This window comes from Sturnira hondurensis, unplaced genomic scaffold, assembly GCF_014824575.4.
Source record: "Sturnira hondurensis isolate 20B ecotype Veracruz unplaced genomic scaffold, ASM1482457v3 Scaffold0018728, whole genome shotgun sequence".
In the NCBI taxonomy this organism is placed as follows: Eukaryota; Metazoa; Chordata; class Mammalia; order Chiroptera; family Phyllostomidae; genus Sturnira; species Sturnira hondurensis.
In genome coordinates this window covers 16,537,465-16,565,437 of record NW_028091359.1, presented here as the reverse complement: position 1 = coordinate 16,565,437, position 27,973 = coordinate 16,537,465, and the positions used below count along the sequence as shown (strand labels likewise).

The 27,973-nt window shown below is 56.2% G+C and overlaps 1 protein-coding gene across 2 annotated transcripts; it reads right to left on the bottom strand.

The window, feature by feature from the left end:
* Positions 1 to 184: 184 nt before the first annotated feature.
* FOXN1 (forkhead box N1) lies at positions 185 to 27,973 on the bottom strand. Of its 2 annotated transcripts, XM_037070244.1 has the most exons (9): positions 27,918 to 27,973; positions 14,182 to 14,318; positions 13,326 to 13,781; positions 10,852 to 10,962; positions 8,949 to 9,079; positions 7,547 to 7,643; positions 3,899 to 4,106; positions 3,226 to 3,717; positions 185 to 1,679 (listed from the first exon to the last, which is right to left on the bottom strand). In XM_037070244.1, the coding sequence occupies exons 2-9, from the start codon at positions 14,302 to 14,304 to the stop codon at positions 1,360 to 1,362; spliced, it is 1,938 nt and encodes a 645-aa protein (XP_036926139.1). In that variant the 5' UTR covers positions 14,305 to 14,318; positions 27,918 to 27,973; the 3' UTR covers positions 185 to 1,359. The 2 variants fall into 2 exon arrangements, with proteins under 2 accessions (XP_036926139.1, XP_036926140.1); XM_037070245.1 differs by lacking the exon at positions 27,918 to 27,973 and having other exon boundaries at positions 14,182 to 14,333.

The following is a 27,973-nucleotide window of genomic DNA, read 5'->3' as shown; positions in this document are numbered from 1 at the left end:
GTCAGGGCAGCTGCTGCTTCGCATCCCTGTGCAAGTTCTCCTGGGAAGAGAGTCTGCCCGCCTGCCCCTCATCCTCGGGCTGGTCCGGAAGTCCTCCCAGATGCTTCCCAGTCCTGGGTGACGGTGGAATGAAGCCACAGGCCCAGGATATCTATAACCAGTGTGGCCTGACCTTTCCCCCCAGGGAGGAGAGGTCTAGAAAGGAAGGCTCAGTAGCTGAGATCAAAAGACACTTGCTTTATTGTTCCAGGACAGGGGACAATGGCGGGCCACTGAGGGATCTGCTGTGCCTCATCTGAGGGGTTCTGGCTGTCCCCCGGCCCAGGGTAGGCTGAGGCCCCCACTTGGTGGGGGTTGGGCTTTCAGGTGGGGCACAGCAGGTCACTGGGCTGCAACCCACGTGGGTGCTCCCCCGGCCAGCCTGTGCCAGGCTTGCCTTCCCTGCATGCCCAGGCTGCCTCAGACAGTTAGAAGTAATTAATAAGCTGGGGCCTAAACTACTTGAACTTCTTATAGAGAAGGAGTGAGACTGTAGTGACATGGAGGGACCCTTCCTACACCCAGGGCTGGGAGAAAAGGACACTTTCAAGTTTCCAAGGGCAGGGGCTTTTCCAAACACTTCGTGTCGGAATTGGGCTCAGTTTGGTCCTGGGGTGGACGTGGCCCCTCCTGTGGGTCACCCTGGGGCTGGACAGAGCATCGGCTGAGGTTGGGCAGGGCCTGGCAGGGGCAGGGCTGTTGCACAGCAGCCCCCTGGGGAGTCTCCAGGCAGCTTGAGGAGAGGCTCCATATTGCCTCCTTTGTGGGCTGTTGGGATCTAGGCGGGAGAATAAATACAGGGACTTCTGGGAAGGATCGTGCCTGCAGGGGGCCAGGCCTGAAGGGAATGCAGAGGTCAAATAGTGTTCAGAGGGGTCTTGGACCTGGCATGGGGACTCTGAGCTTTTGGTAACTGAAGCCCTCAGCTTTCAGCTGCCCCAGAAATGAAGTCAGGCTCTGTGATGTAGTTCTGATTCCTCTGGACATAGGTATGTGGGGGTGTATGTCAGAAAAGTGTGTGCTCATGCCTGTGCACACCTGCGTGGAGCCTTGCATGTGGAGAAGAGTGTGTTCTTCACGCCCAGACACTGCTCTCCAGGGGCTCTGCCTGAGGGACTGGCCCCCAGGTGGCAGAAATGTGTGAGGGGCAGCATCCTGGGTGGTGTCGTCTTCACTCTCAGGTGCCAGCTAACAAACAATTGGCTTACAGGCATAGGGGACTGGGAGTTTTCCTTCTTTGACCTTTAAGGTGAGCCCGATGTGGGCGGTCAGCTAGGACTTCCAGGCCAGGAAAAGGCTGGAGCTGTTGCTGGGCGTGGCTCACGCTAGGGCCATGGGCTTAGAGCTGGGACTGAGGTACACGGAGGGGCCAGCAGGGGCCGTGGGGGGCGTGGGCTCCAGCTCCATGAAGGCTGAGTAGAGGGTGGTGAGGTGCAGGTCACCCAGTGCTCCCGGGCCCCCGCTGCCTGGTGATGCCAAGTCACCTGCCCCACTGCCTGTTTCTCCCAGACAGGGCCCAGGGGGGAAGCAGTGGGATGGTGGTGGAGGTGGTGGCATTGCAGATGATGTCGGGGATGAGGTCACCAGTACCAAGGGGTCGAGGGCCAAGCTGTCATCCTTCAGCTGTTCCCACAGGTTTCCTAGTTGGGGGAGAGAACAGGCATCATTGGGAGGCACCTGAGGGGCCCTGTCTGACCTCCACCCCATGACTGTCACACGCTACACAGAGTGGGATTCGGGTGACATCTGCTGGGAAACAGACCCTGGCACTAGCAGTGTGACCCCAGGCAGTTGTCCAACCTCTCTGGTTCCTCCTCCTGTATATGGCCTAAAAGCCACAGCCCAGACGGCCTCTGGGGCTCTTTCTGGGTTGGGGACAGTGGGGTGGGGATTTGAAAGCTGCTGATTGAAAGGGCTGGTGCAGCTGCTGTGCACTCCAGGGTCACCTGGTGGAGGGGCCCCAGGAATTCTTTTCCCTGGCTGCTACCCAGGCTCCCAGGAAAAGTAGATCTGCAGCCCAGACCACAGATCTTCCCACGATGCACTTCTGGGCCCGATGAGGTGGCTGCACTTGGCTTCCTGGGCCTCCTCTGCTGCAGGGTAAGGACCAGCAGCAGAGCCAACAAGCACACCTTACTCCAACGAGAAAATAGAGCGGCTGCCTAATGCCCCTCTTTACGTCGAGTGACCTGCATGATGGTAGCCGGGACCTGGCGATGGCCCTGGGTGTCGGGGTTGCAGGGTCTGGTGGAAGGAGGCTGGACTATATACTGAAATTTGCTGCCTGGGTTCCAATCCTAAGTCTTCCTCTTTCTAGCTAAGTGACCCCGAGCAAGTTACTTAACCTCTGTGCTTCTGCGAAATGTGTTTAATTGTTCCTCCTACCCCACAAACCCCAAGGGAGTGTATGTAAAGCGACTAGCATGCTGTGTGATAATGGAGGTCAAGTAAGTGTTCATGCTTGTAGCTTCCTCTGAGGCTGTTGAGCCCTACTTCCCACTTCTGGACAGGGCTGAGGATCTAACTCCCTGTCAGACCGGGAGCTCTCGCAGGTCAGCTGCCTCCACCTGCTTGTGGATGTTTTCATCTCCGTGTACGCAGGGTGCTGAAGGCCTGGTTCAGCTGTCCTCCGAACCTCCTGTGGCCAGAACTAGGGCCCGGGGGACACGAGTTCAGGTGGAAATGGGTGGGCCTGGCCACATACAGAGTTGGAGCAGACAAGGTGGAGCGGAGTGGGTAGAACCTCTCCCCAGACTCCTACCCCCAAATGTCTCCAGGACCTGCCTGTTTTGAGGCCTCACATTCTTCCTCAGAAGCAGACAGGTCCTGGAGGGGGAAGATCTCTATCCTTTTTCTGTGTGAAAAGGTTAACTCAGAAGACACAATTGCTTCTGGGAATGTTAGGACTATCGGTTGCTCATCACCAAGTATGGTCCTTCCAGCTTATCCAGACCTGAGAGTGGTTGATGATGGGGTCAGTGGGAACATGTTCAGGGGCACTAGGAGGAGGGCAAGGGCATTCCTCTTTGCCTTGACACCTCTGCCTGCTCGGGCCTTCTGTGCTTCGGTCCACTGGAATCCTGGTAGCCAGCAGGCTGCAGCCTGGAGACTCGGTGGGGATGGGCCACGCCACCAGGTGTACATCTCCAGTTTTGTCCCACCTCCCCGTTCCCACCCCCAGCTCACCCTGGAAGTCAAAGTCGGTGAGAGAGGGATTGATGGCATCCAGGTCAGTGCCAAGGTCTCCGTCTGGCAGCAGGGTGTCATGGATGGTCCTGGCTGGGGAAGGCTCAGCCAGCAGCTTGGTGCTGTGACTGGGCGGGGTGTGGGCAGGCAGAGGCGAGTCCTGAGGGGTGCCTGGCTGGGCCCGCAGCTCTAGGTGCCCGTCTGGCTGTGGGAACAATGGCTGGGGCGGTCCAGGAGGGGCCAGGCCTGGTGAGAGGTGTGAGTATGTTTGCCCATAGCAGGAGGGCGCATGCCCCCCAAGTAGGTCCTGCAGGGGGTTCTTGCCAGGAATGGGACCTGGAGCTGGGTGGATTGAGTGCAGTGGCTGGGAGAGCCCAACTGGAGGTGCCAGAGGCTGGACAGGGCCTGACCCTGCCAGCCCAGGGGGTGGGCAGCCCAGCAGTGGGGTACCCAGCTTCTCCCTCTTGTCTCCAATGAGGCTGTCCAGCTCTTCTGAAAAAGCCCAAGAGAGAGGGACATCATGAGACTTCACTTTCCCCACAAACCCTCCCCAGCCTTAGAACTACACTCAGGTCCCTTCCCTCCTCGCTGACCCTCCTTTTCCAGTTTTCCTCTCTCTCTCCTTGGTGCGTGGGGACCCTGGGCCTTGCCTCACGCAGCCCGACAGCCTCACCTGGCTTGGCCATGCTCTTGCGCACAGCGATGGGGTCTTTCCTCTTCCACTTCTGCAGCTCCTCCTGCATCTTGTCGATCTTGGCCGGGTTGAGGGCCCACAGGCAGCCCTTGCGAGAGGAGCTCCCTGATTTGTTCTCCACCTTCTCGAAGCACTTGTTGAGAGATAGGTTGTGGCGGACAGAATTCTTCCAGCCATCGGGAGCCGTCTGCCGGAGCAGAGGAAGACAAGAAATTGGGCCAGGGTCAGACAGCCAGAGCCGGCTCTGGGTCTGGGCTCCAGGAAAACTCCACTCAGTGCACAGAACTACCACCCACCCCGCACTGGGGCTCATCTGCCTCAGCACCCGGCCCAGGCTCCGGCCCTTCAGGGGTGGGGGAGGGGTGGCAGGGACCTTGACCACAAGTTATTTTCACCTAAAATAACTGCCTTCCTCCTACCCCATCCCTGGCCGACTGTGAGGGTGGCCGAGGTGGCTCATAAGGAAAGGGCTGGTGAGTGCTACAGAGGCCTTGGCTTCTCCCGCCCCTGGAATCAGGCTCCCCATGGGTCTTGGAGCCTGTGCTTGAGCCCTTTGTGGAAAAAGAACTCCCTGCTCTGAGGTCTCTGGTGCCAACTTTGGAGAGGGACTGAGGGCAAAGCTATGGAATGTTCTCTTGGGTCGGTCACACTCCCACTGGGACAAATGTGGCAGAAGAGAAAGGTGGGTGAGGTTGGTGTTTGGCTTTGTGCACTGTTGCACATAAACTGGTATGTTTATCTGAGTTTAGGTGTGTTTATCTGTATAATGTGTGTGTGAGTGAGTGTGAGAGAGACAGAGAGGCTGTGTATGAGCAGGCACATATCCCTAAGTGCTTCTCCCTGGTGTGAGCTTGTCTCCAGGGTATGAGTCTGTGAATTCCTGAGTGTGACGATGTGTGTTCCTGAAGGTACGTGTGTGTGTGTGTGTGTGTGTGTGTGTGTGTGTGAGAAAGTCTCTCTGGGGTGTGTGGGTATCCACGATTGTATGCATACGGGGGTGGGAGTGTTCATTCACCGGATCATGCCCCAGGGGTGTGCCCCGGTGGGGAGGCCAGCCCTCAGGCTGGGGGTGCTCGTGCCCACAAAATAAACACCCATTAGGAGGCCTGGTCCTGCCACCAGTGCGGTAATTGTGCCTGGGGAGGGTTGTAAAAACCATTAGGCTGACTCAGTTGGGTGAGAGGCGGTGGTGGGGGTGCCAGCAGTCCTTCCCCCTCCAGCTCTGTTTTGGGCTCTGTGACAGTCCCAGACCCAGTGGGGTGACTGTGGAGAGAGTTCCTGCTTCGGGGTGGGGGCCCTTCACCCGCTCCCCTTGGCCTCTCTCCCTTTCAGCTCACAGTTTCTGCTTAATGAGGGCCGGCCACTCCCACCTCCCCAGCTCACTTGCCCCAGGGAGCAGCCCGGCTGAATCATGCCCAGCAGAACTGGGCCCTGATGCCCGAGTCACTGCAAGTTGCTGGCAGGAGCTACCAGAAACTTTCTTAAGGGCAGCTGGCCTGGGGGCAAGGGGCTGGTTGAGATGACCCTCAAGGCTCCCAGGGTCACAAGGAAGAATTCTCGAGCCACCAGACCAGCCAGCCAGCTGGGGAGACCAGCCAGCCACCTTCAACTCCCATGACAGTCCCTACTAGGAGTCAAGGCTGTATCACCCGATGGGCAGAGTTAATGGGCACTGGACCCTTTATAGCCCCGTAAATCTGAATGTGGATGCCAGGGCAGCTCCCACCCCAGCCACTTCCTGTTTGGAAGAAGGACGGTCAGCACTAGCAATTATGTCCAGTGGCTGGACATGTCCCCAGTCCTACAGCCCTGACTCATGGGGCTGCAGGACACCCACCTCAGCTACCTCGGCATGAGTGCTGCCCACCCCAGGGTCCACTCTGTCTTTGCCCAGAAGAAGGATCTTCAAATGGGGAGTGAGAGAGAGAAGGGGTCAGGGGATCTTTGCACTCATTCCTTAGGTGGGTCAGAGGGGAAGTGTCAGAGAGAGAAGGAAGCTATGTGCCATCTGGTTCAACTGGACCATTGTACAGATTGGGAAACTGAGGTTTGGAAAAGAAAGGGCCCAGCCCTTGATCACACAAGGAGGCAGTGACAGAGCCCAGACTTCAACTGTGTCCCATAGTTAAGGGCCCTGCCCAGGTCACCCCACGGGGCTGGCTTCCCCATCTGGGTGAAGCCATCCTCAAAGATGCTTTCTCTCTGAAGTCAAACGTAAACTCTGGAGTGAGGGAGTGATGCAACTGCTAAGAGCAACAACTAGAACCAAAAAAAAAAAAAAAGCTGCCAGACCTCTTTGCTCTCCAGCCCTATAAAACAGGGATTACACAGCTCCCAGGAAAAATAATTAAGCCAGGCAGATGAGATGCAGGGAGGGGCTGGGCCAGGTTGGGAGTTGGCAGGGAGGAAAGGCTGAGAGCCGTGGGGCAGGGCCCGCACTTCCCTCTCTTGGGCCTGGCCCCTTAAGGTCCTAGAGGACCCTCCAAAGGCTTTAGGGGTTTGGGCGAGCTTGGCTCCTGACCTGCTGGGGTACAGGGGCAGCCCTGGGGACCTGCGTTCACGCTTCTCGGGTCCCAAAGACTACGCTCCTCCCTCCTCCTCTTCCTTCCAGAACCTTTGGCAGATGACCCTAATTTCCCATTCCTGGCAGGACCATTCTGGCCATCTTGCCCACTCCTCCTCTGATGGCAGCTCAGCAAGTACAAACTTGTTTGAATATCTAGCCTCCAGTGATCCCCTGGCCGGACAGCCGCAGAGATGTGGAACCGGGATCCCTCACTGGCAAGTGGAGCTGGGGATCGCCGGGGCCCCAGCTCCCTCCCCCCCCCCCAGGAGGGGTGATCTGAACTCCAGGGTCTGGGGTTGGAAGGGAAAGCCAAGCAGCTGCTGCCAGCGACTGGTCCCACCTGCTGAGTGACTTTGAACAGATGGATCAATCTCTCTGATGTGTTTGCCCATCAGGAGAGAAGGGCATCTGCCCTGCCTCTAGGGAGGGAGTCTGGGAGAGCTCCCGTAAGCCCCTTCTGTGGATAATGGGAACTCGATCCCGTACATGGGAAGGTTAGGTGAACCAGCCAGTTCCCTGGGATTCTCGGAGACCATGAAGCCCACACCCCGCTTTTTGGCAGAACTGCAGCTGAGCCTGCCGCCCACAGAGGCAGATCCTAATCTCTCCCTGGAAGGCAATGGGTTCTGCAGTCCCAGCATCCATGGCGCCTTGGCTGGCCAGCTCCTATCCCAATTCCTCCAGCCCTACAGCATCCCGGGGGCAAGGGTGGGGACAGTCTCTCATTTCTTCCCCAGTTCTCTCTCCCCACTTGGTGCAGGTGGATGCTCCTTGAAGCCCAACAGGACTGGCGCGTCCACCTCCCACCAGCATAGGGTCTGACTCCAGCCTGCTTTGTGACCTTGGGCGGATGGCTTGAGCTCGCTCTCTTCCTCAAGTGGAACTCTGTCCTTCTGAAGTGGAGACAAGGGGAAGCATGTGGGGGCTGGCAGAGGAAGCAAACCCTCTGCTGGCTTTCATTCTAACTCTTCTCCCACCTCCCGACTGGATCCTCTGGCCCAGAGAGGCCTGACTCGCCCAGAATCTGGGCGTGGGGGAGCGGGAGTGGACCTTGGGCTCACCTTGAAGTAAGGAAAGTGCTCCGTCATAAAATTGTAGATCTCACTGACTGGAAGGCTCCCGGTTTTACTGTTCTTAAGCGCCATGAAGATGAGGATGCTGAAGGCAGAGAAAACCCTGAGAGTTTTAACCTCTGACTAGGCCCAGAGACTCCCCCAGCCCCCTGCCCTGCCCTGCCTTGGCTGGAGTAGTTGAGGACCAATAGCCTTCTGCAGAATTAGTGGGTGAGAGGCTGTCTGAGGTCGAAAGGAGAAGGGATGAAAAAGTGTCCACTGAAGCCGGGAATTACAGGTGTATGTGGATTCCGTGGAATCTGAGAGACCTGGGTTGCAGTCCTGGCTTAGCCACTCACTAGCTGTGTGACCTTGGGCAAGTGCCTAAACCTCTCTGAGCCTCGGTTTCCTCAGCTTTGACATGAAGAATGTAATAGCTACCTCAGAATTGTGAGGATTAAGGATGATGCCTAGCACATAGAAGCACTCATTAAATGGAAGCTGTCATTACCAGCCATCCCTCAGCCAACTGCATAAATGTTACATAGTAAGGGAGGGAATTAAGGTTTCTCGAGCCTCTCCAATGTGCCAGGTACATTCCCACACTTAATCCTTCTAAAGGCCTGAATATTGCTTTAAAAAATAAATAAACAGGCTCAGAGATATGAAATACTTTGCTCAAGGTTTCACAGCTAGTAAATCCCAGAGCCTGAACTTGAACGTGGCTCTGCCGGACCCCAAGGGCTGTGTGTGCTTCTTTCCACGCATCATTGTGCTTCCCACAGACCCCTCCTCTGTGTTCCTGGATGATGTTTAAATTCCTTCTCCTACCCCCAGCTCACACTGGCTAATGACCCGACCCCATGTGGGGCCTGGCACCCGGGAAGTCGAATGACACTGTTGTTGGAATGAAAGAAGGTTCAGGTGGAAGGTCTCCCAGAGAGGCTGGGTGCTGCTGGCCTGGTGCTTATAACCCCGGCGCCGCAGCATGTGCACCCCATCTGGCAGATGCTGGATAATTGAGTCACACCCGCAGTCGTCATTCCTCACTTATTTTCAGTAGAGCTTTGGGGTGGGGCTTCTCTCTGTGTCTGGGGAGGGATGGGGGGAAATGGGGCAAGCATCCCTCCTCAACTCTCAGTCTCAGGCCCTGGGGCCCAGGAGGCTAGAAGTTAGCAGGCTCACCGCAGGGCACCAGGTCTGCTAAGCTGAGCCAGACATGGCTCCCAGGGTCAGGAGAGAGGTCTGAGGTGATCTAGTCTGTCCCCCTGTCCCCAAGAAAAAAACCCCTTCTCCAACATGCTCTGGAAGCCCGCTGACTATAACCCCCATTACCATTGTACCATGCCTCAGTTTACCCAGGGGTCCTCTCACCCCTCTTTGTTCCACCCAGTAGTGTTGGGAGACATACCTGTAGGAGTAGATAGGTTTGGGGAAGAGAGGCTGGTGCCCATCGGTGCTGGCCTGGGGTGCAATCCGCTGGTACGGATAGTGGGGGGAGCCCAGGTAGGGAACAGGGTAGCTGCCGCCACCTGGTGAGTACTGTTGAGGTCAAAGGGGGCAGAGTGGTTGCCATGGTAACCAGCCTTCCCAAGGAAGGGTCCCCTTCCCCCAGAGAGAGAGCTGAGGCTAGATTCTTCTCTCCCCAGTCCTAGACTCCACTACTCAGGGTCGTGGGTCCTAGTGGCAGAGCTATCTGAGGGGGCTGGCCAGGGGCGTGGACCTCTGAGTGCCTGTGAGGAGGGCCACATTCTAGGATCCAGGCTCTCAGAGGTCTCAAAGCTCCTTCCCTGCAGCTCTTCCCTCTCAGACCCTCTAGGTACTCTGGTTGCCGTGGTGTTGGGAGAGCAGCCTGGCCGGTCCAGAAGTGCGAAGGGTAGTCCTGGCTTCCGAACCCTCCTGGGCAGGCACTCTAGGCCTCCCTTGCTTCTCCTGGAGCATCCCGGCAGGAAGTGGGATGTCCAGTCTGGGCGTTTGCTGGGCACTGCCACCTTTTATGAGTTTCAGTGGCTCTTTGAACGGGTCAGTCATGGTGGTGGGCAGGTGGGGGTGGGAGGTGGTTTTACAGCAAAGGGAGTGGCTGTGGTGCCAGGGATGGTGTTTTATGGGGGCGAGGGGGGAGGGAGACTCTGACCCCCCCATCTGCTCCAAGCTGATGTGCTTTTTCCAGGTCACCCGAGAGGCACTTAGTGCTTGAGTCACCCTCTCTGCAGGCTCCATAAAGCCCTGGGTGCGGCCATTTTGTCGGAGGATGGGGTGCAGAACGTAGAGGGCATCAAAGCAGGGCTGGGCATGGTGAGGACATTTAAGTGAGGACAGGGCTGTGGTAGCCCCTTCACCCTGCTGTGGTTCAGCTCCTGATGGGCCAGGCTGCCTCAGACACACGTCCCGTACTCTGGGTCAGACCGTGAGCCTCAGGATGGCTCTGGCAGTTCCGGCTGGGCCCCTCGTGGGATGGCCACTCATGTGTCTCCTCTGCTTCCCTCCATCTCTTTCTTTCTTCCCACAGAGCAAGCTGTCTGATTACCTCCCCCTGCCACGTGCCTGTTTCCCTGGCTGGGCCACGATCAGGGCCAATGCCAAAGGCTGGGAGTAGAACCTGCTCCACAGGCAGGGCCTGTCTCAGTGCCAGGCTGCAGGTGGATGGAGCTGGGCGCTGGGCAGCCACTTGCTCTGTCTTGCCCAGTGACTCCTGGGAGTTGCTTAGCTACTCTGGGACTCCTTTCTTTCTTTCTCTTTTTAAAAACCTCCATCCCGTGCCAGTGTGGGCTAATTACTTGGTACATCTAGGAGGAGCTGAAGCCGGGCAGCGAGGTGGGGAGGGGAGAAAGGGCCAAAGACGATGGGGACTAGGATCCTCCAGGTGGGAAGTTCCCCTAGCCCTACCCCTGGTCCCACACTGTCCAGGCTAAAAGGAAGTTTGAGGACACGTAGCAAGATAGTGGCTGTCCCAGACGGCAGCACATGGTTTCCAGCCCTGTCCATCCGGTGTGTCACCCCACATACTCCTTTCCTCTCTCCCTCGACTGTGTCTGGTTCTCTCCACCCTCCCTTTTCATTCATATCTGGGCCCTGCCCCCGTCTCAGCCCCATTCTCTTTTCTGAGACCTCTCAGATCCTGCCTAGGTCTCAGAAAAGCCCCACCTAATCCTCCAGAAGGGCAATTGCTTTCCTTCCCATGAACCACTGTCCCCCACCCCAGTTGGCAGCCAAGGGTTGGGGCCCTGCTGCCCTCACCTGCCCACCTAGGTGCATGCACACCCTCATAATACCCTGAGACTCTGGGGAAGTGTGCCCGCTTGCCCCAGACCCACCTGGTGGAAGGGAGGTTGGGAGGGGCAATACATGTGCTGCAAGGGGGACTGGAAACAGTACAGGCCAGGAACACTCTCCAGAGCTGGAGGCTTGACCTTGACTTCTGATCCCTGATGGAGGAAAAAAGCAGAGATGACTGGGCTAGACGTTTTTCTTCCTTCTTCTGTTGCGTCTTAAACTTTCCAAAGAAACAACCTTTACTCTGCCTCCCCCAAAGTTTGTTCCTGGAGAACAGAGAACAGAGAAGGACAGAAATCTTCCCAAAGGGATTCAGCAAGTTAGTGGTGGAGCTGGGGCTGGAACTGACAATGCTCACTACTTCCCACCTCACTGCAGGTGTGAGACTGAGGGTGGGAGGTCTGGAGAAGTTGGGGAGGCTTGTCGGTGGTTTCACTGAGGCTGGGGTGGGGCCAGTTCCTGGCCCAACTCACCAAGCTGAGCCCAGGGCCTGCTCGCTGGTTCAGAGCCCCCAGCCTCTCAGAACAGGTCCACAGAGAACACCACAGAAAAGGCCACAGTTCCAGAATTCCCACTGCAGAGCCATGGTAAGGTGAGCGCAGGAACTGGCCAGACGGGTTGGTCCACCAGGGCCCCCTGAGGCCCTGACACTTCCTCTTTTGCAAAGGCCAAGGAAGCTCTAGCAGGCTCCCTGGAAGGGGCTGGTGCATCTTCTCTCTGCTCTGTCCCCCCATTAATCTCTGCTCCTTGCTCCGGGGAGTCTGCCCCACCATCCCTGGTCTGCACAAGACAATGGCACTCTCTCAAACTGGCTCAAGGAGCCTGCAGCTGCTGCCAGTGGTGCTGGACAGACTCTGGCTTCCCATGAATTGTGAGCCCCACACAGAGCCCTCAGGGCCTAGCACAGAGTTCTATCCTGAGTGGGGCTGGGAGAGGTGGGCACAGTTAGGCTGGAAGGTGAACAAGGCCTGGAGGAGGTGGACTACCCTTCCAGGGGTTATAAAGGTACTTGGGAACCAGCATCTGGGCCCAGAGGGTCAAATCAGCTGTGAGCTCTTTCTGGGTGTGCCCTGGGGTTGCTGATGCAAAGATAGCCATAATCATAGAATCTCAGGCCTGGAAGGGCCAAGAGCACTATGTCTAACCCCCTCATTTGGCAGATGATGGGGCTGAGCCCATGAAGGAGAAGTGAGGTGCTCAGGTCAGCTGGAGAGTCAAGTAGGTAGCTGAGAGGCTCTGGGCTCGAGCTTTTCTCCACTGTCAGTGGTGGGCACACGGGTGGTAAGGGCATGGGCACAAGTCTCAGCCTCACCTGTTATAGGCTAAGGGACAAATCACTTGGCTTCTATAGAGCCTCAGTGTACCCATCTGCAAAATGGAGATAGTGGAAAGCCCTTAGAGGTTTGTCATGGGGATTAAAAAGGGCACTTGAAAGCTATCACCTGGCAGAGTGGCCGGGGGCTGGCACTGAGTGAACACTGGGTGGGGGGCAGCATCGGATATGACGGCACCCTCACTGTGAGCTGCTGTCGTGTTCAATAGCCTGAGGAGGAGCCCTCAGAACCAGAACCAGAACAAGGTCCTATTTTGGCCACACCTGTCTCTGTCTCCCAGGGATAGAGACAGGAAAGAGGCCTGGAAAGAGGCCTTTGTTGGGCGTGGCTGGCGGGGGGGGGGGGGGTGATGCATGGGAGCTTATCTGAAGGTAAGAGGTGAAGAGGGCTGGTGGGCATCTAGCAGGCATGGGCTGGGCTGGGCCCACTCAGGGCATTCCACCTCAGGGATCTCCAAAGCTGGGGAGCAGGGAGCAAAGCTCCTTTTGGCTTTCCTCATCCCAAGGCAACAAGCCTATGAAGTAGACAGTTATACATACTTTTCGAGTGAGGCTCAGAGAGCTTAAGTGACTTGCCAAAGATCACACAGCTTGTGGATGTAGTGGTAGAAGGACATGCTGACCTCCCAAAGTGTCAAGATATTTTTATGAATGTACCCAGGCCCCACCTGGGCAAAGAATGGGGACAGGAAGGTCCTTTGAGAAGACCTGAGCCCTCTTTCAGCTCTGCCTGCAGATGCTCAGAAGGGAATATTGTGTTCTGTGGCTCCTCCCTGCATCCTTTCTCTTGGCCTCTGGAATGTGTTTTTCTTCTCACATTTGCATATGGGCGTATAGGTCTGGCTGGGGATTCTTGACATTCAAACAAACAGAAGTCACACACTGGAATCCTGACTCAGGAGCCACTGGGAAGTTGCCAGCTTCCTTAGCCTGGCCTGCCTACCTCGCTTGTCCATTCCTTACTGGGCCAGGCCAGCATCTCCTCCCGAGCTGACCTGGGGGTCTAGAATGAAGCCAAGAGACCTCTAGTCTCTGAGCTTGCTGCTTCCCTGATATACACTGAACTTGGGAGGAAAAGTCTGGAAAGGGAAGGCTGGAAGTTTGATCTCAGACTCAACTGGGCTGCTAGGAGCTGGCCCAAAGCACGGGGGTGGGGGATGCCGGCTGACCACTGGTACTTACCATGACCTGGGCACTGTGCTCCTGGCTGGAGTAGGGGAGCCCGTTGCACCAGGCCTCTGCTGAGAAGCCAGGCAGGAAGGCCTCGGCCTCCCCCACATCCACGGGGATCTCTTCGTAGGCCTCCAGTACCCCTGGGGGCTTGAAGGAGTGCCCATCTAGGGCCAGGGCAGTCTGAGCCTCAGGGAAGACGTCCTCCTGGAAATGCCGCTTGTATGGGTGAAAAGGCACGTGGCTTCCCTTGAGGAAGCGCCCGGGGCTGCTTGCTGGACTGTCTTCAAAGCTGAAGTTGGAGTACTTGTCTGAGGGGGAGAGCCGGAAAGGGCCAGGGCCTGGGCCAGCTGGGCACTGGACTTGCTCGGGGCCTGGTGACGCGATGCTGGGGCTGTGGGGGGGCAGTGAGGGTGCCCTCTCCGGAGGGCCATCGGGCACAAATGACGAGCAGCTGAAGCCGGCGTGCTTTGGGGTGGACAGAAGGTAGAGACCTGTGAGCGCAGGCTGGACAAGGATCCTACTCTGTGCTAGGAGAGAGGGGCTGGGGCTGAGCTCTGGGGAGTCTCCAACTGATGGAGGAGACCCAGCCTGCCCTTGGAAACCCCAATCTGATTAGTGTACACTGCTCTTAAATTGGGGTGTGCCCAGTAGTGGACACATGTCCCTGCCCTGGGAAAGTCCCAGACTGAAGGTGCAAGTATATCTGAGTACTTCTGGATCTTGGAGTCACTGGGCATTTGTTTGCTGGTGGAAGGGACAAGACAGACCCCAGGGAGGACCCTGGAGAGTCGGGGTGACTGTTCACCTGTTTCCCATGCAGCCCGCAGCCCTGGCCTTGGCCCAGGCCTGGGTGCCAGGTACTTACGCTCTGTGGGGCAGGAGAGCCTGGAAGGCCTGGGGCCTGCATGAGGTCCCCTTGGGGCTCACCCTCCAGTCTGGTGGGGCCCGGCAGCGTGACGTCAGACTGTGGCGGAAGTAGCGACACCATCACCCAGTCCTGGCCTCGAAGAAAGCTGGCTGTGATGAGAATGAGAACCAGCATCCAGGAGTGACCAATCCCAAGTCCACCACCTCCACTCCCGCCCCATCCCTGGGCTGGTACCCTGACTCCAACCAGCCATCTTGAGAAAGACAGACAGACAGACAGACAGACAGAAAAGCATCAGAAGCAGAGGTAAGGAGGTAAACAACCTAAGAGACAGAACTAGGAAAATACACACAGAGAGAAGACTCCTGGGGAGAGACCACAATGAACGGGTTAGGAGCCCCCCATGCCCACTAGGGAGGGAGGTGCCCCAGACTCTGCAGCCACAGAGCAGTGAACTAGCAGTTCCCAGCAAGACCCTGCCTCAGGCCCCTTTGTTCTCTCTCCTGTCTCCACAATAAAGGACTCGGCTAGGCAACTGAGGCAAGCAGCCCCTGCGCAGTGGCCCTGAGAGGAAGGGCCACTGAGTGGGTGGCCCTGAGAGGAAGGGGAGCTGAAGAAGGAAGGAAGTGGGCCAGGCCCAGGCCTGGGGTGGGAGTGACCCTCATACTGCAGGGGACCAGCCCTCAGCAGAGGCCAGGCCTGTGGTGCCACCCTCGGGCACCTTGGCCTGGCTGGCATGACCACTGTAGAACTGGGGACCTGAGGGGACCTGACTGCTGGTGGCCTTGGAAACCTGGCACGGCACAGAAGACGCCATCACCGGTCCACTGCGGTGTGCCTGGCATGCGCTGTTCTCTCCTGTGTTCCCCAAGCTTTGTGCAGGCCACTGCCCTTTCTGAGCGGTAGTTTCAGCATTCAAAAAACGACAGGCTAGACTACACATTACCTGAGGGCTCTTTCTGTTCAGACCTTCTAGAACTGTAGGAGTACACTGTGCCCAGCACAACTATGCGGTTGAGGACTCAACTCAAAGACATCCTTGGCCTTTCCTTGCTGGCTGCACCAGCAAAGCTCCCTGAGCCTCAGCATCACTATCCCCAAACTGGGGAGAGAGCTAGGGCCTCCCCCTCGGGCATGCTGTACCAAATAAAACCATGCATACAACGTAGCCCAGCGCCTAGCATGTAGGCAGTGCTCAGTAAACACCAGCTGTCATTATTAATATTCTTATTATATGGCTCTTACTATCATTATCATACTCAGATCTCCTCCTTCTCCACCATGTGCAAAGGGCAGTTTCTCTCAAATTCACTCCTCTTTCCCTAAATGATCTCTGACAAAGGCTACCGTTTACTGAGTGACCGATCCAGGCTGGCCACTGTGTAAATGATTTGGAGTATTTTTCTCATTGTTTTATTAGAACCTCTGAGAGGAAAGTACATTATTAATCCCACTTTTCAGATGAGGAAACTGAGGCCCAGGGGGGTTATGTGACTTGACCAGGTCGTAGAGTTAGACCTTAATGGAGTCAGGATTTGAACCCAAATCTGTCTGACTCTGGAGGCTGCACTGGTCTTACAGTTTCTTCATTTGGTGAGGGTCACAGTGGGGGTGGGATTAGCTGCGGTTGGGGCAGGCAACAAGAAAAGCATGAGGTTATGCCTCCTACCCAAGACCCACTCAGGCAGAGCAGGCTAACCCCACGTTTCCCCGGCTGTGCCCTCCTAGGAGCTCTGGGAAGGAGGGGTGGCCTTGGTGACTCCATGGTGCCCAGCCTGGGGTTAGCACAGCTTTGCTCAGTAAACTACGTATCTCCTTCGTTTGACAGGGGCTTAACAGCGACAAGGCATTTGCCCAAAGTCCCTCAGGGGATCAGTGGTGGAGGGGGCTGACAGCTAGGGTCCAGCAAGGGCCTGGTGGGAGGCTCTCCCGCCCCTTCAAGAGTCTCCACCGCCCCTTCTCCATGTCCAGGCGCCCGCTCACTCGGCAATGCTAAATGTGGCGTGACCGCGGAAGCGCAGAGCTGGCCGTAACTGGACACCGAAATGGAGCAGGCATGGGGCCCAAGGTGCAGGGCGGCCCATCTCTGGCTCCGCATGACCGCCTGGTCTGGCCCCCACTCCCTGGACAGCTCCTGGACAGCTGGGGCCCGCCTGTCACACCTGGCTGTGACCCAGAGTTTGCAGAGGCAAGGGTGGGGGTGGGGGGACTCTTCCTCCCACGGGTCTCAGGCTGTGTAATCTGTGGGGCGGTGGTCAGCCCCCTCTCCAGAGGCAGAATAAAGTGTGGTTACGAGCAAGGGATTAGGATTTCCGCTGACTTGAGTCTGAATCCCAGCTGTGTCACCTCCTGGCTCGGTGACTCTGAACAAACTGTGTGATTCTCTGTATCTTTCCTTGCTCCTCTGATCCATGGGCACTGGGAACCCACCTCAAAGGCTGTCAAGAAGATTAAGAGAGATTATGTGTATAAAGTGCCCCACACATAGAAAATACTTAAGGACACATGTGGCACATCTTGCTTCATTGGCCCAATGCGGTTGTCATCTCTGACCCAAGACTCCAGTTTCCTGATGGCCTCGCTGCTTCAGGCCTGACAGGCCTGGAGAGACTGGCTAATGGCTCCATGCCGAGGTGGCAGCTGCCCTTTGCCAGTTCTGCCCCGTCTGCCTGGCCTTCATTCAACCCAGCCTCTGGGGGCTCAGACCCCAGCTCTGCTCCTCTGAGACAGGACCCTGAGGAGGCCTCTCTGAGCCAGGTTGGGCTGCATCTCCTGCTGAGGGTCCGGCCTTCCCAGAAGGATCCTTGTAGCATCTGTCTAACCCTCATCCCTGTGTCAGTCCCTTTGTCCTAGGACATTGCCTGTATGTAGCTCTAGCTAAGCTCCTGCATGTCAGAGGCCTTAACTGCAAGCTTCAGTTCACAGTCTTGACTTTCATACCCTGGCTTGGCCAAACCACCACCCCACCTCCTCCAAGCCCCTGGGGCAGGATTAGAGCTAGGGAGGCTATGCAGAGTTTGGAGGTCCCTCTCTTGCTTTGCATGGAGGATACAGAAGTCCCTCTGTGCAGGTTTTCCTCCGGGAAGGTGTGATAATAATGACTCCTGATTCTGGGACCATAGCACCCCCTTGGTGACCTCAGCCAGAGCTCTATTTTACAAATGAGGAAAGAAGGCTGAGAGAAGAGGTTAAGTGACTTGCCTAAGATCACATAGTCCCAGAAAGAGGGGGTCCTCCACCAGCCTCATTCCAAAGGACCCTTCTGCTTCAGGGGTGGGCCGAGGGGCTCTGCTTGGTGGATATACGGAGACCTGTCCATCACAGGGAGGGACTCACTGCAGGGAGGGGATGAGGCTGCCTTGGATCCCAACTCCAACCCAGAGTGGCCGGTGGAGCTTCCGAGGTTGGATGAGCTAGTTGAGGAGCTCTGGAGTCAGAGCTGGATTTGAATCCCAGTGACTGTGGGACTTCGGGGGACAAGTTTCTCGACTTCCTTGCCTAGGCCTCAGTTTCCTCATTTGTAAAATAGGGCTAATAATATGTATCTCTCTGGAGGATTAGATGAAATATTGCTTGTAAATAGCTTAATGTGTAGTATGTGTTCAATAAATGATAGCTATTATTAATAATTAACAGTGGGGCAAAGTTAATTTAAAGCATGAGCTCTAGGTGTGGGGGCAGACAGAGTAGAGGAAATGCCTCTTCCTGCCCCCCCCCGACCTCCATCTCCCTGACATCCTCCTACCCCATTTGCAAAACCTAAACTTCCCTCCTCTTTTTAAAAATTATATTTTTAAAGATTTAAAAAAAATTATTTATCTTTATCAGGGAAGGGAAGGAGAGAGGGAGGGAAATATCAATGTATGGTTGCCTCTTGTGCGTCCCCTGCTGGGAACTGGCCTGCAACCCAGGCATGTGCCCTGACTGGGAATCGAACCGAGATCCTCTGGTTTGCAGGCCCAAGGTCAATCTACTGAGCCACACCAGTCAGGACTAAACTTCCCTCCTCTTGATTCTCTGGTCTCAGAGATCATTTCAGCCATCCCCCTGCGATGGAGTGGCTGAAAAAACTCATGGGGGGCCTGGCTGGTGTGGTTCAGTGGACTGAGCACCGGCCTGCCAATCCAAAGGTTTCTGGTTCAGTTCCCAGTCAGGGCACATGCCTGGGTTGTGGGCCGGGTCCCCAGCTGGGGATGTGGGAGAAGCAATTGATTGATGTATCTCTTGCACATTGATGTTTCTCTTTCTCTCTTCCTCCCTCCCTTTCCCTCTCTAAAAGTAAACAAATAAATCTTTAAGAAACTCACGGGGATTAGAGTAAGGAGGGAGTGACGGTTGCTTGGGATCCCTCAGGAGGTTCTCTGATGGCCCCTGTGTCCTGGGGATGGCGTCTGCATTCAGAAGGAATCCTTTACTGACAGCTCACCTTCATGCTACCCACTTCAGTTTCAGGAAGCACGGTGGGACGTGGGTTTGCAAATCCCAGCAGATGAACGCAGGAGGTCCAGCCAGCTCTCCTCCTTGCTCAGATCCCAGGAGCTACCCTACATGACATTGAGTGTGGGCACCCACAACCCACAACCTCCCTCTGCCTTCTGGGGTGGAGCTAGGCCAGGGCTCACCATGTGCCCCGGGGTCCCTTTGACTGCAAGGATGATCATCATCACAGCTCCACATCTATAAAGCGCTCTGCCGTGTACAAAGCACTTTGTATCTCTCATCTCATTTCACCTGCCCTTTGCCCCAGAGGGGAGCAGGCAGTGGTGTGCTGGAGGTGGCAGCTCTGGGCTTGCGAGAGCCAACTGTGTCCGTCTCTTTCCAGATCTCTTTTCAGTGAAATCAGCCCAAATCAGCCTTGGTGGGGGTTGTTTCCTACAGATATTAGTAAATACTACAAACAATAAATTGGAGCCCCCTTTTTCTGGAGAGCTGGTTGGTGAACCTTTATCAGCACACCAAGTAAGGTCATCACCCCCATTTTTCAGGGAAGAGAACCGAGGCCCAGCGAGAAGCAGCAAGCCCAGGGCCACATAGTTAAAACGGAAAACCACATCTACTGATTCTCAGGCCTCAGGAGCCCCAACCACATCCCCATACACACACTGCATGGGTACAACCTCGGCAAAAACTTTAGCGGCCTGCCATTTCAGTGTCTGGGTATTCTGTCCACCCTCTGCTCTCGGAACTTCTTCCATGACCCCTGGGGAGTGGGAGGGCAGGGGGCGTGGTGGGAGAAGCACATCTCCCCTGGAGCCAGGGGAAAGAAAGAAATGGCCCTCTAACTTGAGTAAGGAGCGTGGCAGGTGAGAAATTCCCCCGGAGCATGACACCAGGGTCAACAGCGATCCTTCTGGAACCCCTGCTCTGTGCCTGTCTCACAGACAGCCAGACCTGTGCCCCCTCCACCTGGCATGTCTTCCCACCTCCAGAAGACCGTTTCCCCAGCACGTCAGGACTCAGGCCAAAAGGACCATTTGGGGGTGGGGGTCGGGGGACACCTGGTTTGTTGGCTGTGTGACCTTAGACAAGTTACTTCCCCTTTCTGTACTCAGTTGGCTTATAAGTACAATGAGGCACTGGAATAAGTTGCATGTAAAGATGCTGACGCTGGTCAGGGGGAGGCGTCTGCAGTCCACAGAGCTGTCAGCTGGGCCCTTGCCCCGCTCTGCCTTCAGGAGGGGCCTTCCTGAGGAAATCCTCAGGGGGACCAGGATCAGCTGGCTAGGTTATTACACCCCAGAAGGCAGGTGCTGTATTGTCATCCTCATTTTATAGATGAGAACACTGAGGCACAGAGAGGTTACCCAGACTTGCCCAAGTTCACTCAGCTAGTAAATTATGCTCCCCAGGATCAGAAACAGGCTTCAAAGCCAGTGGGCTTAACCACTACGCCACATGGCCTCGCTTCAGGAACACCTCAGCTTTCTTGCTCACACCTGGAAGCCGGAGTGGCAGGTGGCGGGGGCAAGGTGGGAGGTGTCCTTGGAAGGGTCTGTCCCTGTATCCCCTGTGAGCAGCTGAGTCACAGGGGACACTGAGAACCCTCATGGGGCTCTCCTCACTCCCTCCCACCTGGGCTGCATCCTACCTGGGGTGCCTCCTACCTGCCCTTTATGAGTGAGGTGGAGACAGTGCAGTTCCGCCTTAATGGTTTCTGTTGCTGGCTGCGGCAGCATGTTTTACGAGGGGTGGGGCCCGTGCCCAGTGCTGCCTGTGGCCCCACCCGGGGCTCCGCCTGCCTGGCTGCTGGGAGGGGTCCCCTGGGGCAGCTCAGTAATTACCTGGGGGTGGGGGCAGGGAAGGGCCTGAAGGCCCCCTCCTGAGGCTTGGGCACCCCAGGATACTGCGAATCTGAGGGTGCCAAGAAGGAGAGTGTCTCTGGCTCCTCTCCTCTCACCAAGATTGGGGTTTCTGAGGCCAAAATTCTGGCTCCTATGGCTCTTGACCCTGCCTGGGTTTTAGAAAATGGGTCAGCTGCCCCTGCCTTGAGATCTGATGACAGCGCTTTGAGAAGCAGCTACAGACAGACAGATAGACAAGGGTGAAGTGAAGAAGAACAAAAGATGAATAACTTGGTCTCTGTGTGATGCTTCCCTCAAATCTGAGCCACTGGCACCTGCAGCAGAGTCACACTCATCCCCCTAACCAGGGCCCTTCCAGGGCCACTTCAGTCACCCCCCTGCCTCTGGAAGTAGGCTAGTCCCAGGGCATCCTCTATATGTCCATCCTGAAAAGTCACTTGTACTACCTTCTATGCCCGGGGCTGATTTGGGAGTTCTTCCAGATATCCAACCTTAATCTCCCTTCTAATCTTAGTCCTCTCACTTTATCCTTCCTGCCATTCCTCGTGGGACCCTCCAGAGGTTAGTAAACGTCAAGGGATTCATCCCTCCTGCAGGGTGGGTCCCAGTCTCGCTGCAGATGCCCGGCTCCAACAGTTCCCTGTTTTCCCATTCTTCTTTGCCTAGCACCCCTTCCTTTCCACCATCCCTGACCACATCCGGGCAGCTTTCCATCTCTCAGCCTGTCCCCAGCCCCTGCCACCCAGCCTCGGGACAAATGGGGCTGAATCCAAGCACTCACAGTGGGCTCTGGGCCATGGCCACCATCACGGCTTCAGGGAGTCATCAGGCCAGCAACACCCCAGGAGCCTCCATGGAGGTATAAATACTCCCACATGCCTGGACCAGCCCCCTGCCTGAGGGCTGGGGCGGGGCTGCTTCCCCAGGCCAGGTAGGCAGGTCACATGCCCCATAAATGCCACAGGACCACAGGCCCTTCCCAGCACCGCTGGGGAGACCAACGGGGGCCTGACCTCTCTGGGTGGATGGACAATGACAGATGGGTGGTTGGATGAATGGACGGATTGGTGAATCAATGAATTGGGAGGATGGATAAGTGGAATTGGCAGATCAATGGATGGACAGACTGATGGATGGACGAACGACTGGATGGAAGGATGAACACATGGATAGATGAACAGACAGAAGGGTGAACACACGGCAGATCGATGGGAGTCCTCGACCTGCGTGTGGATGCTTATTTGGTAGATGGGAAGGAAAGGATGCTTGGTTTCAAGGAAACCAGGAAATGTTAACCCTCAGAGCTCCCATCCATCCTGTTCTGAGACACACTTATCAGGACCCCTTCTCTCCTCTGTTATGGCCGCCTCGTCTGAGAGGTTGGCTCTCCCCCTACTCCTTAGAGGCCTCTCCTCAGAGACCTCCCCCCTAAACGATCCCAGCCCCAGGGATCTGCTGCTCTTAGGCGTCATTCACAGTCTGCCTTTTCCCCGCTCCTGCCTACTCTGGAGTCCAGCTCTGTGTCTGTGAGCCCAGCTTCAGATCTTGCTCCCGGAAGCAAGGTGCACTTGCCCTCCAAGGTGAGCAGGGGAGGGGGAAGTAAACTCCTCAATTCCAAGAACATGAAACACTTAGACGGGCAACTTAAGGAGAAGATGCCCCCGAACCTCCCATCTTCCCCAGGGCTTTTTAAAGTCATGACTGAATCTGATGGCGAGTGTACAGGCCTGGCAAGGAACATGCAGGTGGCCAAAGTGTCCTAGAACTACTGGGGGCCTGACTGGAGGGCTGGGCTCCAGGGGGTGGGGACTTCTTCCCTGCTCAATCCTCCCAGCGGGTAGTGTGCGGAATGCAGGTCTGAGGTCCGCACACTGATTTCCAGAGAGGAAGGGTTTTTCTAACCCTTAATTTGCCCAGCTGTGAAAAGGACCAAAGAATGGATGGTGAGATTGGGAGTGACTGAAGGAACAAGGGGATTTTTTACATATTATGAAATACTGTCTTCATCCTTCTTGAAAGGAAGAATTCCATCACCTTCCCTGAGCCACACCCACTGAAGCATGGTGGTGGAATGGGATGGGGAATGGGAGGAAGTCCCATGACTCTGAGTGCCCAATAGCTGGGCTGTCCTGTGGTCTAGAAGTCCCTCCTCGATATGAAGTCACTCAGGGCTGAGCCCGGTGGTCCCACCCTCAACTTCCTGTGGGCTGCGCTGGCAAAAAACTGGCTACAGAACTGATTGGCTGTGGTGGTGATTGGCAGCTGAGGATTTGAACTGTGAGACCAAAAGGGCTGACAGAACCTTGCTTCACCTTATACCCTAGCTTGGCTTGTATCATCTCAGAAGCCTCCCCTGCACCCCCGTGGCCCTCCCAGGGAGTCCTGCTGACCGAAGACCTCCAGAAGCATCCTCTCCCATCTCTGCCATCAGTGTGGGACAGCCACAGGAATGCGCCTTGTTTCTTCTTTTATAAAATGGGGTCCTCATCTTTGCCCTACATACCTTGCTTAGCTGACCTGGGGACTCAGTGAGAACCAGAATGTCCAAAACGCTCTGAGGAAGATAAAGCAACACCGTCTCGTCTGGGGCTCCTGCCTCCTCCCTTGGGGTCCCAGGCCCGGGGGACTGCAGGAGGGGAGTGGAGGCCGAGATCTTTTCCCCTTCAACCATTTGCCCTTCCCAGGGTGCTCCCCACGGGTGTGGCCAAGAACGCTCACATCCAGCCCCTGCGCCCCTCTCTGCTGCCTCGGTGGGGGCATGGGATGGCACAGGACCCTGCCATTCCCTGGGCCACAGACCTCTCACACTCGATACATATCATTATCAGAAGGACTGCTCATCATTAGCCTTCTATTTTTAAGGATATTAATTCTGCCAGCACCACTAATAATAGAGATCTAGCACAAAACAAACAAGTACTGACTGGGCCCTTCCCCCCCACAGCCTCTGAGCCGAGTTAGCACACGTACTAGGCACGAGTTAGGCATGCAGTATGTTAACTGCCTGGACTGATAAGCACCGGAATGAGAAAAGCACTGGAAGGCCCTCCCACCCAAGCCCCTCTGTACCTGACAGATGGGGAAACTGAGGCCCCACCAGTGGAAGGGACTGTTCTCTGCCACTCAGCACCTGCACACTGGCCCTTCCCCCGGGCACCTGGGTTGGGTGAAGCCAGCCCTGCACACTTGATCATTTTTGTGCCCATGCGAGGAGAAGGATGCAAAGTGGCAGGTTCTGGGCGTGTTGAGCCCATCTAGCTCCTGGGCTCCCAACCCCACCTTTCTCTCTTGACCGCCCCTGAGCCTCTTGGGCTTGGCATGGTCGTCCCAGAGAAGTTCTTCTCCAAAGCCCATCCCACCTCTGGCAGATTGGACATGCTCATAGAAAGCTCCAAACAGGCTGAGACCTCTCCCCAAAGCCACATGCCCTGCAAGGCCCCATGTGGGCTCCCCTGTTCCCCAGAGAGGTGCTGGGGACACCTCGGGCAGTGAACACTTCTGTGCTAAGTACAGAGTCTGGTAATCAGACTTTCTGATCACAGTGGGGGTGTGTGCACGTGTCCATGCGCATAACCTATGCCTTCTAAGGCTGATGAGCGGGTATCGTCTGGGACGTTGTTGTGGAATTTACTAGTGTAGGTGGGATGCCCAACTGTCTCCTCCTGGTGATCAGTTTCCATAGACAAGCCCCATTCTGTGTGTGTGTGTGTGTGTGTGTGTGTGTGTGTGTGTTGATGCCCGGGACAGTGGCAATTCATCAGAAGCAGGAGTTTCAGTGTAGGAGAGCGGGGCTGGAAGCTGACAGACCATGCATGCTCTTAGGAGCCCGAGGTGGAGGGTTAGGTCAGGCCTCCCAGTGGTCTCTCTGTGACATTTCTGGGGATCTTGAGGGGTGCCTACACCCTGCCCCTTCCAGAGGAGTCGTGAGAGCATGGGTCCCCTTTTCTCCGTGACTCAGAGCTGGTTCTCTCGTCAAGTTCCCTGAGAGATCCCGATTCAGCTAATTCTCTCCCCAGCCCCATTAATCTGAGCTGACTAAGCAAGAGCCAGAGGCGGGGTAGAGACCGGGGGATGCTCTCCATGGCAGTCACTCTTAAATAACCCAGCAGGCCTCCTTGCTTCAGCTTCTGTCCCTCTCCCTTCCCTGCCTTGGGACTGGCCATGCAAATTAGAGCAATTACACTCCCAGCCTCCGGAGGAAGGTGCCACTGCCTCCACGTCCCCTCCTACCTGCCACCCACCTGCAGTGTAGAGACATCAGACCTCACTTGTCTTGTTGTACCCAAATCCATTCTAACTGTCTGTCCGGCATCCGACCTGAGGTCCAGACAGGATCCCTGAGGGCTCCTCCAGGGATGATCCCATCCCATCCATTTTGTCCAGCAGCCTGGCTCTGGGCTTGTCCCAAAAAATGGGAGAAGGTGGAAGACAGACCAGCACCTGGGGTGGGCGCTGGTGACGGGTGTTGAACCCCAAGGGGGATCTGCAAAGTATGGAAAGATCCATCCTGGGGAGGCATGGATGGTGGGGGATGAGAATATGGTGTTAGGGATGGAGATGGAGGCCGGGCTGAGGGGGTAAGGTGGAAAGAGAAGTGAGGGATGGGGTTTGGAGATGGAAGTGAAATTGGGCATGGGGAGTTAGATAGGAAAAGGGTGGGGCTGGGGTAGGAGATGGGAACGGGGGATGGGGTCGGGCTGTGAAGGGAGACTGGGATGGAGTGGTGGGGTGGGGATTGAGTCTGGGGATGGGCAGAGAGATGGAGGAAGGGACAAAGGGTGGGAATGGATCAACTGGAAAGACTAAAATTACTCAGGGACCTTTGACTGATGCTTCTGAGATGCACTGTCCTGGAGGTCACCTTGTCATTCCCCTGCTCCTGGGCATGCTGCCAGCCCTGCCACACCCACCCCAGATCAATGGTTGCTTCTCTACTCAGGAAACCACCTCCTGTGGTCACACCGTCCAGCCAAACTCACTCTAAGATGCTGGAACGTCTTTCTGAAGACCTATGACAACCTCTCCTGCTGCAGAAGCCAATCTCGGGTTGTTGGGCTCCCACCTTCAGGCTTCCCCAGGGTGGGCTGTGACCTCGAAGGAAAGACAGGAGGGCATACCTGCAGGACCTCTGTCCCCTGAATCCCTCTATTATGGGGGAACAAGAGGAGGCAGGCAGAAGTGGCTTCCAAAGCCCTCTCCTCATTAGAGTATGGAGATGGAGAAATAGAGGGTCATTGGGCATGGGGTCTTTTTTCTGTCCCTTCTTGTATACAGACTCCCAGGAAATTTCACTGTGACTTGGTAATAGTCTCTGGCTATATGCTTGAGCCCTGTGCAGGCAGTGGGGGTTCTTCTGATCCACGAAACTCAAGCTGGAAGAAGGGAGGTTAGACATCAAAAAGGACTTCCTGGCTTGGAAGGATGGACAGCCCATGGGAAATGGTGCTGCACTGCCTTCTTGGAGGGCAGATGGGACTCTGTATGGGGGCTCAAGGAGGGGATACATGCCAGCTCCCCAGAAGGCGTGTGTTACTAGTGGGCTTTCCCTTTGTCTTTAACTGTATCAGGCTTTCTCCCTTCTCACATGAATGATGAAAGCTGTTAGTCGGGGGCCATGTGGGGTCAGTGTGTGGATGAGACAAAGATGGGGAACAGGGAGGGATCCCAACCCCCCCTAATTTTTCTCTTGCCTTCCCAGGAGCAGAATCAACAGGATTCTGGGACTCTCTGAGCCCTTGGGAAATAAAACCCTCTGAGAACTCCCTGGCATTCCTGGGAGAACAGGTTCCCGGCCCTGGGAGGTGAGTGAGGCGCCGGGCCTGGGGGGGCAGCGTGCCTCGGCAGGCCCTGGAGCCCGGAGCTGAGCTCGGCAGAGGCAGGGCGGGCGGGGCTGGGCGGGAGCTGGGAGGACATGTGCCTCTCCCAGTGGCACCTCTGCCTCTGAGGATCCCGAGCACAACGCAGGCCCAGCCTGGCCGGCCAGGAGACGGGAGCCAGGCTGGGAGGTGCTGCTCTCCAACCGTGCCGCGTGACCTTCTACTGCCCGCATCCTGGGGGTCAGGGAATGACCGAGGGGGTGAAAGGGCTGAGCCAGGTGTGATGGGGACTAGCCTGGAGAGTAATGGTCCCCCCATCTCCCTTCCCCAGTCAGCCCAGAGGAACTGGGTTTTTCAGTGGGGAAAAGAGAAGGCTCTGAGGGCAAGCAGAGCCAGACCCTGCAGTACCAGAGACCTGAGACTCCAAGAAAGACTTCATGACCCTGAGGGAGTGGATCGAGTTTCCTCCTCACATTTAGGAAATCGAGGAGGGGACTGCCCTGTGCAGTGTGGGAAATGACCAACCTAGAGGCAGGAGGATAGGTGAGAGGACTTCTCAAGAGAATGTGCCCTCTCCACCCGGGTCCTTTCCCTCCGACCAGCTGTCTCTGGTCACAAAGCACATACAAGGGTATCCCCCCACACCTGTAGGTGCAGAGAGGAGAGGCAATCACGCCCACTTGGTAGAGTCTTTTCTAAATTTAACATGTTCTTTGGACATTTAGGGAGGGCCTGGGGGACTCCACGGGGAATGCCGGAACCTTACCTGATCAGGGAGGGGATGGGGAGGAGCCGTGGGAGTCAGAGGGGGCTTCCTGCTGCTCCAGCCAGTTCCCTAGGGGCTTTCACTTCCCAGACCCCAATTCTAGGCTTGAAGGGTCTGAGAGCTCCCTGCAAGTTCCAGGTCTGCTCACTGGGCCTCTTGGCTTCAGGGTTCTTCAGGGACAGAGGTGGTCCTAGGCTGCTGGGGGATTCTGCCTTGAGCTCAGCATCAGGTACTGGTCACAGCACCTGTCTGCCACCTGTCTGCTTCTCTGCCAGGTGCACCACCTCCTTCCTACAAGTCAGACCTTCCGCCAAGACCCCAGGCATCTAGACCCCAGCCCAGGCTGCCCTGAGGTGCTGAGTGATTCATTGGTCAAAACACACCCTTGGCACCACCAGCCTCCAGATCTGAGCTCTCCCCTCTCTACCTGAAAAAACCACTATGTTGGGAATCTGCCTCCCTGTCTTTCAGCTCAAGTTTTCCAGTCCTAGCACTTCCGAGTCCTCATTTTCTTCAAGCACAGAGTGGCTAAGCACACCCTCTCAACACCCAGAGGCACACACAAAATCCATCAAACACCAGAATGAAAAACCTTGCTACAGCAAGAAGGATTGAAGTTAGACAACCTGAGACAGGAGCAAGAGGGACGAGCATGGAGGAGAGGGTCCTCTCTGGCCTCCAGGCACTCACCCACTTCCTGAGTCTCCCTTGAGCTGCAGTGAGAAGATGGGGAGGACCCCAGCGCTCTTAGTCACTTCCCAGCCCGTTAAAAAAGCAACCCCTCCCACCCCATGCCCTGGCCCGGCCCTGCTGGCCTCCACGGCTGACTTGGGCCGGGTCTCCTCTTACTTGCTCAATGAAGCAGGTCGGCGTGGGGGCCCGCAGCTGGGGGGCCAAGAGCTCAG